This window comes from Uloborus diversus, chromosome 7 (assembly GCF_026930045.1).
Source record: "Uloborus diversus isolate 005 chromosome 7, Udiv.v.3.1, whole genome shotgun sequence".
NCBI lineage: Eukaryota > Metazoa > Arthropoda > Arachnida > Araneae > Uloboridae > Uloborus > Uloborus diversus.
In genome coordinates, this window is record NC_072737.1 from 102421107 (window position 1) to 102437576 (window position 16470).

Consider the following 16470-nt stretch of genomic DNA (forward strand, 5'->3'; position numbering starts at 1 on the left):
ATATACTTTGTATACATATGTTATTTACACTTAACATCAATAGTGTGATAAATTTAAGGTGAAATTAAAAGGCTCACTGTTTTCAATTTGTTCCTTGCAAGTGTTTAAAAACTAATTAAAATTGCTCTTGCAACTGAATATGGAAAAGAATTCAACAAGCTACAACATACAAATCTACGAATAAATACATAAACTGATTTTATGATTTTAAACACTTATTAATATAGAAGTGAAATATTGGATACAGATGTCATATGTGCTTAAAAAATCTAAAATAAATGAACCAAAAATAAAATTAAGACAGCAATTCAGCACTTTGTCATTCTTGCAGAGCACATAATTTCATGTAAATTAATTTTATGATTTTAATAAAATAAAAAGCAATTTAATTTTTTTCCCTCTTAGCGAAGGGTATTAAACATCACGAGAGTTCAACAGTTTCTGCTGAATAAAAGAAAGCACTATAAAACTTTATGTCGGAATAGTGGCGACAGTTTATAAAAATTTTGGACCTTAGTAACTAAAAACTCCCATTTGAATGAGAAACCTTCATAAAGTTTACACTCCCCTCAAAATCAAAATATTTGAATCAATAAGGTAGATAGAAGGATTATTATAATAAAGGAAACAGTCCCACAATAGCATCAACAGACCCTTTAAATCCTCAGTATAATTAGGATAACAGTCCCCTAAAATGGAATACTATTTCACTAAATGAAAGGTACCCTTGGTTCTATTCTGCATTCAAGACAAGTGCACAGAAAATTTCATGATGAATGGCAGAGTAGTTAAGGCGTGAAAAGGGTAACAAACAGTCACTTTCACCTTTTTAATATTAATGAGGATTACTGATATAGTTTGGAGCGGGGGAGGGAAATTGGAAGCAGGGAGATAAAAGTATAATGGATGACAACAAATTTTCAGCAATAACACACGAAAAAATATCGGAGGTGTTTTCATCAAATGCATTGCTTTTGCACAAAAACCCCTTTGGGTGAGAACAAGGACTCATTAGACACATGGGGCATACATTCGCCCGCCCAACTAAAAAGTGTTGCTTAATTGAAGATGACTTTGTAATGTTAAATTTGTGCATTGAATTCACACGATAAAAGTAATTAAAGCAATTTTTTTGATTTCAAAAAAAAAAAAAAACAACATTATAATACCACTTTCAAAAGTGCTGAGATAATCCCACGGGACTGACATCCCTATTACTTTTCCATAAAAGAAAAATAAAAAAGAAACGCATGAAAGAGGGCTTAGTGCATCATAAAAACATTGCTAAAAGAAGTCAAAAATAAGTAAAACAACCAAGTAAGTATCGAAAAATCCATAATTTTCTCCGAAAATAATGTCAAACATGTTGCTAAAACATTTAAGGCCAGACACTAAATAGCGATAATTTAAAATCTGGTAACCTTAGCGATTGCATTCCCTTCACTCCACCTCTAGCTACGCAATTTTGTAGCTGCATCAGCATCAGATAGCATTTTTAGAGAAAATTTCAACAATATCGCTGCTAGCCATGTTGATTTGGCAATGATAAAATAAACCAGCAAAATTGTAAAAATAAAACATGACTTAAGTTGTTGTTAATTTCTTTTAAAGAAGCAAACTAATATCAACAACAAGATCTATTTTTGGCAGTATTAGTGATTTATCGCTTGTGCAAGCATTAAGAAAGAGGGCTGACATTATTTTGCAAAATTAGCAGAAGCTGATCCCCAAATGTCAACTTTGAAAAAGAATGTTCCAAAAACTTACGGCTTATATATGAAAATATGCATTATTTTGATTTCAGATTTGCTTTTTCCAGAAATAATTTGTGAAACATCCCTTTTGATTAATTTGATTTTTGTGAAGGGTCCTCTTTGGTCCATTTCATTTTTGTGAAGGGTTTGTTAATGGAACAAAATTTCCTCTGGCCAGAGATTTTATTTTCTATGAAAATAATTTAGATAGGTGGAATTTCCCCCCCAAAGTTAATGTTCCTTTTATTTTGCCAGCAGGGGAAAATAACACAAGAGGCACTATATTTTTACCCGAAAGAAAGTACTGCAAACAATTTTTTGATTTTACCTTTGCAAGATCTTGGTCAGGACTCCTAATCTTGTGTTTCATTTCTGATTTAACAACTTTTCATTTAAATTTGAACAACTGTAAGACATTTCCTACACAGGTAAATTGGAATCTAACATGAATCCTTCTGTAACAAGTGGATTTGCTTCAAACTTTAGCGGAAAGATCCGTCGTAGCAAATGCAGAAAAAGGATTTTTGATTTGTTGACAAACACATAATTTATATATCTATTTTTCTTAATTTAAATTTATGTCAAACTTTTGGACATCTTGCCAACCCATACAAGTTTGTGGATGAAACAAACTAATTTTTAAATATAAAACTTAGACATTATTCTGCACTGCTCCCAGGGGATCTGATACACAATATAAGTAGAACACAGCTCTTAAAAAAAGGATACTTGTTTTTCCAGCAGCATCTAAACCCAACATGAGAATTCTCATTTCTTTATTGCCAAAAATTTTGGATAAAAGCTTCCCCATTGCATTAGGATGGATGAAGTATGCAGTTACACCTAAAAAAATTGAAGCAAAATATTTAGTTTGATCTGATGAAAATCTTGATAAAAAATAAAATACATGACAATAGAAGAAACTTTATAATTTTCAAATGTATATTTTTAAAGGTGTAGTTCTAAAGAATAAACTTTATTCTTCAACAGGATTAAATTAACATTCTGCTATATAGCTCTAAAAACTTTCAGAGCTCAGTAAATTGTTTTCAGTTTTTAATATTATTTAGCATTTTACTAAGCACTAATAGTGATGGAAAGAAGCTTTGGTCTGGCAGTTTGTACTTTACTTCATACAGGCATAAAATAAATTGAAATATGAAACAGAAGAATAAAAGTTAACTTAATGTTTAATGTACAGTTAAAACTTAACTACTGATAATGTTGCTAGATTTTGATGTACAGTAGACCCTCGTTTTACGCGGGGGTTATGTTCCACGGAAATACTGCGTAAACCGAAACCGCGTAAATTGAAACCTAATAGTAGTGTTAAAATAAGGGTTAGGTTCTGTAGATAAAAGAATACTTCATTCTAGTGATGACTGATTGTATAATAAGTTTAATGTGTACTTATATCGATTTTTATGCACAACATGCATAAAGAAAACATAAATTAACTTTGTGTTCTGTTTATAAAGAGGAGCTGGCTATGATAGTCTTTTGGCAGTCATTAAGAATTTTTCTCTGTAATTCTTTGCAAAGCATTAACGCATCCATGATCACTTGCGTCATTTCCATGATAGAATCTTCCTTCACTAACAAACCGAAAGATCATTTCTATTGTTTAGGAACGACTCAAAATTTTCAAATATAAACGTTTTTGATCGTGTGTCACTGATGTCGGTATCCTTGTAGGTTTTGTCCTCCTTTGTCACTGCTAAAAACTCTTCTTCCAGTGAGTTCCGAACTGTGTGAGTTTAATAACTTTACTTCTGGAAAGAGCTTTGGAACCAATCGCATAAAATGTCTCCAGTGGCCCAAGCCCGATTATTAGTACACCAAAATGCAGTTTATTGCGTGTAATTTGCAATATTTAGGGGTTTGGATTTTGAAAGAGGGGAAAATGTTTTCTGTTTGCATTGTTGCATCCACGTAAAACCGAAATTCATCCATGTAAAATAAAATAAAGGTGCCAAGTCTTAAACTGTGTATAATCAAAACCGCGCAAAACGAGGGTCTACTGTACTTAAGTTTGGATTTGGGTAGGAAGCTTTCAAATCGTGGAGTACATATCAGGGTTGGCAAGTTTTTGACAGTCTGAGGTTTTATCCGGCTTTAGCAGCGGTTTTTACCTTCACGTCAAAAACCGTTTTTGACATGGTTTACAACAAAATTGTCAAAAACCTAAATTTCTGTCAAAAATCAAAGTTTGATATTAATTACAAAAAATATTAAAAAATTCATCATAGGTTTTTTATTTCAGACACTAGAATAAATTTCTGGAGTTTTAGAATTCTAAAATGATGTGCAGTAAACAATCCCAAGCATAATTTTGATTCATCAGACTGCTGGTGTGTAGAAAAAAAAGAGAAATAAATGAAATTGCTTCTATAATTATAGAATAGGGGCAGTTCTCAAAAGGTGGGAACAAAAAAGTTAATTCTCGGGGTGGCGACAGGAACTGTGAAAAAAAGTTCCCTGACTTTTCCCTGATTAAGTTCACCAAATTTCCCTGATTTACGTTACCAATGGTAATGGTTTCCTTTCTTTGCTCCACTTGAAATCCATTGTATGTTTGTATAAAATGCAGTATTTTAAACGTTTTAAGTTGGGTAAAGTTGTTTAACTAAAGGTATATTTTTAAAAAATGCTACTTTTTTAATAAAATGGTTTAAAAAAACATATCAAGTCATTTTTTTGGGGGGGAAAAAACCTACAAAATAGTATATTGTAACGGATTCGGTGCGACTTCCACTTTCTTGAAATGAAGACACAGTTCTTGATAAAAGCACAGGAAATTTATTTACACTATGTACAGGAAAGATCGTCAACAACTGCAAAATTATTCATCAGCAATTAAGCAATTATCACGCAACACCGTAAACTCACGTTTACACACGTATTTACTTCCAAATACGAAAACAACACAGCGAAATGCCTCGCTATAAACAGAGCTAATACACACACTCAGTTCGAAATCTGAATCGAAACTCAACTGTTTATCCATCGCTAACGGCTTAAATACACCGAAAAGAATTTTCTCAAATATTCCACACGCTTCTCGAAATGCGTTGACCGTTATCAAATTTTATCAATGAACAAAAAGGGAATAGGGGTCGTATATTTTAGCCATATGAAAAAGGGGTTGTATATTCATTACGGGAAACTATTTACAGGTTACGTTCCTACAATAATTACTATTTACAGAATTTGTAACATTGCCCCCTTCCTAAGGACTGCACGTCCCGGGCAGTACAATCCCCAGAAAGGGTGCCAAACTTCTATCACAAGTTCACAATTACACACATTAAATTATAACTAACAGATACAGAAAACACAATAATAACAAGAAATATTACTAAACATTAAAAGCAAAAATTATCTACAACTTTTATGTTATCAACCATGGTTGTTTACGTAATACTCATGAACTATGGCCATAGTATGGGGCTAACTGATCATAATGTACAACCCTAGGTTTTGCATTAGGTGATTTTTGGATCCTCACTACGACGTCATTTAGTCGGTTAACGACTTTGTAGGGTCCATCCCAATGCGACTGCAATTTGGGTGAAAGACCTTTCCGTCGGATGGGATTCCATAACCAAACCTTGTCGCCTTCGTTGAATTCATGTCCAGTAGACCTTGTGTCGTATCGGGTCTTCATCTTCTCCGCCGCGATGTTGATTCGCTCTCGTGCGAAGTTATGAACGTCTTCCAACCGGGCCTGGAGATCCTGGATGTACTCCTCAGGCGATGAAGGCGCATCCGGAGGACGACCGAAGACGAGATCACAAGGTAGCCGAAGCTCTCGTCCGAAGAGCATCTGAGATGGGGCAAATCCGGTAGTCTCGTAGACAGCACTGCGGTAGGCCAGCAGGAACAAAGGTAGCTTCTTGTCCCAATCCTGTTGATTTCTGGAGACCATAAGTGAGAGATTATTCAGGATTGTGCGGTTAAATCTCTCCACCATGCCGTCCGATTGTGGGTGTAGTGGTGTTGTCCTAGTTTTCTCAATTCCGAAAATTTGACATAGGCCCTTAAACACAGCAGAGATGAAATTCCTCCCTTGATCGGAATGAATCTGCAAAGGTGTTCCAAATCTCGAGATCCAATGTTGGACTAGAGTCTCTGCTACGGTGGTAGCCTCTTGATCTGGAATGGGATATGCTTCCGGCCATTTGGTGAAGTAGTCGATGGAAACAAGAATGTATTTGTTCCCATCAGCAGTTCTTGGTAGAGGACCCAGGATGTCAATCCCAATTCGTTCGAAAGGAGCTCCAACGTTGTACAGATGTAGCTTCCCTCTGCTTCTCTTCTTCGGTCCTTTACGAGCAGCACAGGCGTCACAAGAATGGCACCACTTCTCCACGTCATCCTTCGCCTTGCTCCAGAAGAAGCGCTCCCGAACTTTATTGAGGGTTTTCAAGACACCAAAATGTCCTCCAGTCGCACTACTATGTATTTCTTTCAGAACATCTGAAATCCTTGATCGGGGAAGTAGTAACTGCCACCTAGACGTTTTGCCGTCATCAGATTCCCATTTTCGGTGTAGCACGCCGTTCCGTAAATGGAGCGAGTTCCATAAAGCCCAGTATCTTTTTGTTGCAGGACTAAAGATGGAAACGTCCTGCCAGCTAGGGCGTCGACTGTCACTTTCCATGAACTCCAAAATTGGTTTTATGTCGGGGTCTTCAAGTTGATCTTTTCGAACTTGGTCGTCACTCCATGGATCAGGTTCTGATGATATTGGAGTCACTGTCACCTGATAGGCGATAGGGCTAGTCGTTCCATACTGTTTCTCGATTCGGGAACAATAGTGGCAGTTCTCAGGACAGGGTCTCCTTGATAAAGCGTCAGCATTACCGTGAGATAACCCTTTTCGATGCTTGATCTCCATGTCATATTCCTGGAGCCGCTGTATCCATCTGGCTATCTGGCCTTCCGGATTTTTGAAGTTCAAAAGCCAAGTTAACGAGGCATGATCTGTCCGAAGCAGAAATTTTCGGCCGTAGAGGTAATGATGGAAGTGTTCTACAGCTTTCACTATGGCCAGTAACTCCTTTCTGGTGACGCAGTAATTTCGCTCCGACTTTGATAAGCATTTGCTCCAGTAAGCGATGACATGTTCATTTCCGTCAATTTCTTGGGATAAAACAGCTCCAATTCCCTCGTTGCTCGCATCAGTGTCCAGGATGAAGGATTTTTCAGGCTGAGGATAGGCGAGGATAGGCGTTGATGTTAAAGCCTCCTTCAGTCGTAGAAAAGCATCTTCGCATTCTTTGGACCATTCAAACTTTTGCTTGCTCTCCGTCAGCTTATGCAAAGGTCGTGCAATGTTGGAAAAACCCTTCACAAACTTCCTGTAGTACGTGCAGAGCCCCAGGAAACTTCGCAACTGATGGATGTTTTCGGGACGACTCCAACTCCTGACCGCAGATACCTTCTCTGGATCGGTTTGCACACCCTCAGAAGAGATGATGTGACCAAGGTAGTTCACTTCCCGGCGGAACAAATTACATTTGGACGGGCTTAACTTCAGATTGGCTTCCTTAAGCTTTTGCAGCACCTTCCTAAGATTTGCCAGATGTTCTTCGAAGCTGCGTCCCACGATGATGATATCGTCTAAGTAGACCAGACAGGATTCGTAAGAAAGTCCTCTTAACACTGTCTCCATAAGACGCTCGAACGTAGCTGGTGCATTGCAGAGGCCGAAGGGCATCACTTTAAACTGCCATAAGCCTTGTCCAGTTGTAAATGCTGTCTTTTCTCGGTCATCAGGGTGTATCTCAACCTGCCAGTAGCCGCTCTTCAAGTCCAGGGTCGAAAACCACTTGTGTCCGGAAAGAGTGTCCAAGGTGTCGTCTATCCGTGGAAGAGGGTAGCTGTCTTTCTTGGTGATTTCATTCAGCCGTCGGTAATCGACACAAAATCTGGTGGAGCCATCTTTCTTTCGGACCAAGACGATGGGAGAGGCCCAAGGACTGGATGAGGGTTCGATTACATCATTCTCCTTCATCTCTTTCAGGAGGGTTTCAATCTCTTCCTTCTTAGCGAACGGTAGTCGTCTTGGATGCTGTTTAATAGGGGGGTGTTCTCCAGTGTAAATCCTATGCTGCGTTAAATTCGTACGGCCAACATCCTCCGATGTAGATGAAAACAGATGCTTGAAGTCGTCCACCAATTGTTCCGCAGCAGTTCTTTGATCCTTCGATAAGGGTGCACTCCCAATTAACTTCGATGTCAAGGACTCAGAAGACACAGTCTCGGGGGAATTGATTCTTCTAATGATGCAGTTTACTGGAGTACAAGTTGCTAACACTTCACCTTTCCGAATATTCCTTGGCCTTTCACTCACGTTGGCGACTCTTACAGGAATTACATCCTTGGAAAGGTCCACAAGCGTAGATGCTACCAGCACTCCTTTTAGGTTATTGCTTAGGTTAGGGTATTCAATGAGTCCAAATCGAAAACTATTGCTTTCTTCAAGGGAGCCAGGTATTAATGATTCTGACCTTGAGGGAATCGATAAATCTGTTTGAGCTATTATTTGATGAGCGGATTTTACATCACTTTCTGCAGGGAAAACGGCTATGTCTTCTCTCATCGAGTGCAGCTCATTAGTCTTGAAGTCGAGAGTGAAGTCATATTTCTTCAAAAAGTCCAATCCGAGAATGAAGGGGTCCGTGATGTTAGCGACGAATGCCGTATGATGGTAGGTGGCATTCCCAAACACTATTTCCAAGTCCACTTTACCGTCAATCTCGATCTTGTCACCTGTCACAGTCTGGAGACTTACGCGTGGCGATGTCCACAGCAGTTTCAATCCAAATTCACGAGCCACATCTGTCCTAATGATTGTCACATTGGCTCCAGTGTCAACAATCAGTCTGCAGGGGTTCCCATTTACATGTGCGTAAATGAAAAGTCCATCACTGCCACTACTAGAAGAGGAAATCTGCAGAGCTTTAGTGGTGGTGATTTCCTTCCCTCGCGTAGTTTGGCGAGCCGGACAACTCCTTCGCAGGTGTCCTTCACTACCGCATTTCCAGCACTTCTGCTCTTGTTTCTTTTGGGCTGTTATGCTGCTCAGATGTCTTGTCAAGTCACCGAGTTGTCTCTCAAGTTCAGCGAGGTGGGACAACCTGGAATCAGACTCATCAGCTTCCTGAGTCCGGATTAGATGGCGATCCACACGGGTTGCTTCTTGGGCGGCCTCGTATCTCATCGCATACACAACGGCAGAATTCAGGTCTTTGACATCCGCCATCCGTAGAGCTTTCTGGATTTCCGGATCTCGAACCCCGTCGATGTAGTAGTTGAGTGCCAGGTTGTCTCGAACATCCGCAGGACAGTCGCAAAAAGCAAGATGAGACAGTCTTTCGATGTCCGCCGCGAGCTCTTGCAGGGTTTCTCCGGTTCTCTGGAAACGGGACTTCAACTGGAGTCGGCTGAAATCTTTCTGGCACTTCTCACCGAAGCGAAGCTCCAACGCAGATGTGAGGGCGGCGAAATCCAGGCGCTGGCCGTCCGGAAGGTTCTGAAGAATGTCCGCTGCGTCACCTCTCAGGGATGCTGCAAGATGGCAGGCCTTGGTAGCAGAGTCCCATCCGTTCGCTTCCGCCACTATCATGAACTGAGTTTTGTAAACCTGCCACGAAGTTTTCCCATCAAATGTGGCAAGTTTAATGGACGGTCGAGCAACCGATGTGGGAGCGCCAAACTGTACAGAGCTGCTTTCCGCGGTCGCCAATCTCCTTTCCAGGTCTTTAAAGATGTCTTCTTTAAGTTGATGAAATTTTCTATCTTCTTCTTCCAGTTTATTTTCTACAGCATTGCATCGGCCTTCCACGGAACTTAATTTTTCTTCAAATTTCTCTTCGATAGCATCAACTCGATGCTCTATCTCATTAAATTTATTTTCCATCACAGTCTTTACCGAAGTAAGATCGTTTTTAATTTCCTCTTGGTTAGAAACTAGGTCATTTTTCAGCACCGTTAAATCACTTTTCAATTGGTTTTGATTAGCCGCCATATCATTTTTTAATTGTTCTTGATTAGCTGCCATATCATTTTTTAATTGTTCTTGATTAGCTGCCATATCATTTTTTAATCGTTCTTGATTAGCTGCCATATCATTTTTTAATTGTTCTTGATTAGCTGCCATATCATTTTTTAATTGTTCTTGATTAGCTGTAAAACTTGCAGTCAAGTCACTTTTTAATTGTTCTTGATTGGCTGTAAAACTTGCAGTCAAGTCACTTTTTAATTGTTCTTGATTAGCCGCCATATCACTCTTCACAGAGGTGATTGCGTCAAGAAGTTGTTTTAATTGTTCATCCATTGCGCGAGTAATCACCATAAAAATAAAGTCCTAATTCAAAAAAGTCTTTTTGAAAAAATGTCCAAAGTCACACTTACTCCAAGAAAGTCCAGAAGAAGCCCCACGTTGGGCGCCAATTGTAACGGATTCGGTGCGACTTCCACTTTCTTGAAATGAAGACACAGTTCTTGATAAAAGCACAGGAAATTTATTTACACTATGTACAGGAAAGATCGTCAACAACTGCAAAATTATTCATCAGCAATTAAGCAATTATCACGCAACACCGTAAACTCACGTTTACACACGTATTTACTTCCAAATACGAAAACAACACAGCGAAATGCCTCGCTATAAACAGAGCTAATACACACACTCAGTTCGAAATCTGAATCGAAACTCAACTGTTTATCCATCGCTAACGGCTTAAATACACCGAAAAGAATTTTCTCAAATATTCCACACGCTTCTCGAAATGCGTTGACCGTTATCAAATTTTATCAATGAACAAAAAGGGAATAGGGGTCGTATATTTTAGCCATATGAAAAAGGGGTTGTATATTCATTACGGGAAACTATTTACAGGTTACGTTCCTACAATAATTACTATTTACAGAATTTGTAACATTATTAAATTTTTCTACAATGGAAAGATTATAGAGAATTAAAAAAAAAAAATACTTTACTTTCAGAAACCACTTAGCATAAGAATTTTAAGAAACTATTAAAATCACTCTTAAAAACATATGTGTATTTATGATAGAACTAAAAAGTAATTGAAATTATTTTGAACTAAATTTTCAAACAGTATAATAATTGTTGCAAGAATAACAAGTAATAGGGAAAGAACAGAAGTAATGCAGTTATTCTTATATAACTAATTGACATATTTATGCAAAACAGATGAAACCATTTGACATCCATTCATAGGGAGCTTTTCTCTAATCAAGAACAAAGGTTTTAATAAATGGATACAGCATTTTAACAATAAAAAAATTAAGATATTTGCTTAAGTACACAAGTTAACTCTATTTCAAATGATTTCAGTATGTAACAAAAAAAACCTTAGATTGCTTTTGTAACAAACAACTTTGAAAAGCAAGAAAAATAAAGAAAAAAAAAGCAATCAGCCAATTTCAAAATATATAAAAGAAGAATACAATTTGGTTATAAAATTAAAGTCTGAAGAAAACCTTTATAATCTGCGGTGACAACAAATAGTATAACGGCAAAAAACAAAGTTTTTTTTTATTGAAAGTTCAATTTTAGCAATTAAATTAAAAATGGAAAGAAGTAATAACTTTTAAGATTTTATAGTATTAATTCAAAAACCAAAGATTTCTTCTTGAAATCGTGATTACAGTACGCTAATTACTTCGAGACAATGGAATAAAGGCAAAGGAGCTAAGGCATTAATGAAGGCTTCCTCTTTGCCTGTATGGTTGTTTATTTTACGTAGCTTTGAAAGCGTAAAAGGAAATTTTAAGCTAGGTAAAATAAACAACCTAACAGACACAGAATCAATCTTAAGAAGTAAATCCTATGGTTAATAAGTAAGATTTAATACTTTGACGTTGAGGAAAAAAGATGCACAAATATGAGGCAGTGTATAATCGCACCTCATTAATTTTACTGTTTTTTTTTTTTTTTTTGACCGAAAATGCCTGGGGAATTAAGAGTACTAAGAGTACTTAATTTTGCAAAGAAAAAAAAAATTTTTTTTCTTCTTAAAATCAATTTTCCCTGATTTTTTTGTTATTTTTTCAAAATTCCCTGATATTTCCCTGATTTTTCCCTGATTAATCAAGTTCCCTGACTTTTCCCTGATCTCCCTGATCTGTCGCCACCCTGATTCTGAGCAATTTTTAAAATTTTGAAATTTGACATAATTCTTTTTTTAATTCCATAGTATGTACACATAGAACATCATATAGAAACATAAAAGACAGCAGGTATTTATAAAAATTAATAAATAGCAAATTTAATGATCAGTCTGTAGGTAACAGATTTTGGACATCATAATGTTGTTTGTTTCACCGTTTTTGAACTTTTCCAATGAAAATTTTATCTATTTTTGCATTCTGCAATGAAAAATAAAGGATTTAAAATACTTGAATGACTTTAAATACTGGCCTTTAAATAATAAAATTTTGTTATGGTTTCATAGAATCCGAGGAAAAAAAAAAACCCAACCATTTTGCCAGCGCAGGTGATGAAGTCGCCGAAACTGACGCTGTTGGCAAAAAACGGAATTCTCGTTGGTATTGCTTATCGTAAGCTGCGAGTTGTCGCCAATAGGAATTAGCTTGGCGATTTTTGTGCTGTTGGGTTTACTTAAATGCCTTCGTTACGATCAAAACTTGTCTTTCTACTGTTATTAATGTATTTGTTCAATGCATAACATATTTTTTGCTCAAAATGTCAATGGATTGAATTAACATTATATTAGTTTTTTTTATTAAGGTTACAAGACAGAAGATCATTCATAACAATGAATAAATGGACAGAATTATCGGCGTCTAGATCGTAACGCAAATTGGACATCTCACATATATGTTTAAGAAAAATGATTTTGCTTCAAAGATACTGCATAAAAACATATGAAAACACTTTAAAATAATTAACAATTGATTTTGAGGATCAAAAAATACCTTTAAAACATATGAATCATATTTAGTTCTCAAATAATAGCATTGTCCAGATCATAACTTTTGGACATGCATCAAACTTCCAACTTCTCAGGGTTCGTACTCAATTTCAGAAATAAAATGAAGGAGTTTTGAAGGAGTGAAATGAAATTTTGAAGGAGCACTAATGGGCTGTCCTTAAATGATGTCACACTTTTTTTTTCAACATGTTTCATCCCCTTCACCTATGTCGCAAAGTGTCACACTCAATCTTACTCCTCCTCTTGTCAAATGTCATATTTTAAAAAACATATTGTTATAATAACTGCATGATGTTACTTTTTTCCACCCTCTTTCTTCCCCTTGTCACAATTTCATGAACCTGTCTCCTCTCTCAAGCCATGACATCACTTGTGGATGAGTCATTTTACAATATCATAACCGTGATTTGCCAAACAATTTTTTTTTTTTTTTTTTTTTTTTTTTTTTACCACAATCACTTAATATTGTACATCTGCTTATGTATTTTCAAATATTTAAATAATAATTAGACAAACTGACTTTTGCTGCTGAGAGTGGGGTGGAGAGAAAAGCAATAATCATTTAACTTGAAAAAATAGCAAAGCACCATTTGAGCATGGTTTACTTTATTTGTGAAGTGTCTTGATCAGACCCTCCCCCAGGATTGGGCGGGAGGGCGCCGCGCCCAACTTGCCCTTTGATTCTTAGAACGCGCCCAACTTGCCGTTTATCGGTAAAACGGCGCCCTAATTGCCTTTTTGTTCATGAACTGGCATCCTTTGGATTTAAGATTTTTACTAGAAAAAGGAAGGAGCCAGTGGCCCTTTCCATTGTTTTCCCACAATGACTTTCTTCTGAGTGAAATCTGACATCCGTCCCTCCCCCTCGCCTCTTAACTAGGATTGCCATTGAGCTGACTATTAGAAAAGCATGCCTTCCATTATCAGTTACCACAAGGGATAAAAAGTGGCCTACTGGGCATTCTAGAGACTTAACAATGTTCTTCCAAGGACCTTTCACTTTTGGGAACACTACTGATAAGCCACTGCTGAATTCCCAGAATCACTTCCTTGCTCCTTGCCTCAGGCTTCCCATCGCCCTTTATTTAATAATGGAGGGCTGTAGCGAAGAATACTGGCTGTCATCCTTCCTCCTTATCGCTTCATGACAAGGGAAGTGTTTCTTTGTCCAATTGACATGTATGTTAAGAAAACTCTACTTCTCTTCCAGCCAGATAAACGTTAAGTTAGCCCTGCATTTTATAATCTTTCAATCAAATTCATATTTTTAATAGTGCTTTTCCATTTTGAATTAAAATTAAGTAGATGCAATGGAGCGCCACAAATCCACCGACCTAAAATCCGCCAACGTCCAAAATCCGCGCCATTTTTTTCTTTTCCTGCGCTGCGAATTTAATCTTTTTTTTTTTCTTAAATTTTATTTCAGTGTAAATTAATCAAAATCACGATTATTTGCTGAAACAGCTGTTTTAGCGGATAATATGCTCTGTTTTTTATTATGCTTTATACGCACGCCGATAATTTTTTTATCTGAAAAATACGTTTGTATTTTTGCTCAGTTTTCTTCATATTGTGTACTACTCAAAAAATAAGAAATATCGAAAACTGAAAGCAGATGCTAAAAGATTGCTGCAAACAAAGATTGCAGATTAACAGCAAAACGCTAATATTTCGTGTGACACGTGGCATCAAAGAAACGCAAAAATATGACAAAAATAAAAAGAATTCAGCATGTAAAAGTCAAATGTGGATGATTTTTGACATTTCAAATGAAAACAAATGACTTTTAATTATTGAAAATAAATACTAAGTGCTTTGAAACTGGTGCTGTTTATTGGTTTTTGTTTCCTTATGGTGGTGGTTACTCCAAGAGCAATTATTACTTTTGAATTTAAAAATCTTAAGTTACAGCTAGTAACAGCTGAAAGAATTAGTTTTCCGCCCCCTCCCCCTATTATAGTTCATTCTTTGTTTTCCAATTTAGAAATCAAAACTAGAAATTATTAAAAAAAAAGCAGAATGTCCAAATTTTCAGATCATAATAATTTGTTTTACTTATGTATATCTGCTCACAAAACATTATTTAGCCACAAGCAGAAACTTTTACTTTATATATTCATTGTTTAGATATTAGTAAATCAATTGTTTTACATTAACAAGCCATTCTTGCTTAATGAAATTGTTACCAAATGTTTGTGACATCTCAAAGTACTTTGTGGTAACTAATGTAAGTCTAATTCATGTTAAAGTGTGTCGTTGGGGAAAGTTATTATGTACATAATTCATCAAAATCTTAAGAGAAACGTGAGTTAAGCTGTTAGATTTGCATCAATTACCACTCACATGCTCTCAAAACCAGCCTTAGCAAAACAAAATTTTGTACTGTTTTCTCTCCTTTTTCTTGCAGATGCTAAAAATCCTATGGCTTTTAGTTGCTTTCTTTTTTTAACCCCCCTTTTACCCCCCCCCCCCTCTTCCCCAATTTTTAGTCCCAATCGCCTCCTTTGAAAATGATTATAAACTATTCAAATGTCCTACGAAGTAATTCATAAATGTTTCAAAGTTTTTTTTGTTGCGACAGTAAGACATTTGAACCCAGGAATAAGAGTAATATCCTACGACTATATATCCACTGATGCTGTGAAGCTATAATTAACATGCCTTTTAGTTTCGAAAAAGTGCCCTTTTCTCAAAAAAGTGCCCTTTTTTTGAAAAACAGCACCCTGCCCTTTTTTAATCCTGGGGGAAGCTCTGGTCTTAGTCATCTAATAATATTTTCACCTTCAATTTTTATGATTTCTATGATCAATTTGTAAATCACATCTTTGTGAGGAAAAAAATATACGAAATTACTACATTAAAATCGCCCTTGTGGCAAAGATAAGTTGTCGATGGAAGTAGTCTTGAACTAAGAAAGAAGGAGTTTTGAAGGAGTTCAAACCAAAATAAAAAGAGTTTGAAGGGCCCTTCAAAAAAATTTCCTAAATGAAGGAGTATTGGAGGAGTTTTGAAGGAGCGTACGAACCCTGTATTTTTTCTAAAATTATTTACAAAATAAAAAAACTGTCCTTAATTTTTTAATTTGTGGAAAATATTATCAAAAAATTATTAAGTTTGAGATTCATACCCTTAATTTTTTTTTTTTAAACGTATGGAAATAATTAAAAAAAAATTTTTTTTAATGGTACATTTGCTCGGTTAACGTTTTGGTATGTTCAAAATTGTGCGTTTTAGCAAAGAAAATATTTTTTAAAGGGTATTTGAACAGCATTTTTTCCATACTTAATGTCAATTCTCGGCTCTATACAGTATTATTATTTAACTCAAAAAATTTTGAGTCAATTAAAATGAAAGTTTTTTGGTGTTGAAGTTTCGAAGTTGAGGTCTGTGTTTGCTCCCACCTTTTGAGAACTGCCCCAGTACATGTATGTATGCACGAGTTTAAACGCTTATATACACGTGCCTACAGAGTGAATCCAAGTTTTTGGGTACAAATCTCTCACAAATTGGGTGTGAGAGGGAAGGATAAGAAGCAAAGAATCATAAGGATGCAAAAGAGGTCATAAATTTCTAGCACCAAGATGATGTTACCCAACATTTTAGTTTTTAAGAAACATTTAGAGCAGTTGTTAACAGTTATGGCCTATAGTAGCTCTAATACACTCATCGCAAGAAAGTTGCAGCAAATGATGAAAGTTTCTTCAAAAGTCTCGTTATTGCAACAG

The 16470-nt window shown here is 36.4% G+C and overlaps 1 protein-coding gene across 1 annotated transcript in view; it reads right to left on the bottom strand.

Annotated features, from left to right (window-relative positions):
• Window positions 1-16470, bottom strand: part of LOC129225573 (ADP-ribosylation factor 6) — a 35094-nt gene that overhangs the window by 14974 nt on the left and 3650 nt on the right. The window contains exon 2 of the mRNA XM_054860021.1: window positions 2484-2597. Coding sequence (XP_054715996.1) covers window positions 2484-2565 — 82 coding nt within the window. The 5' untranslated portion in view covers window positions 2566-2597. The remainder of the gene's footprint in view (window positions 1-2483; window positions 2598-16470) is intronic.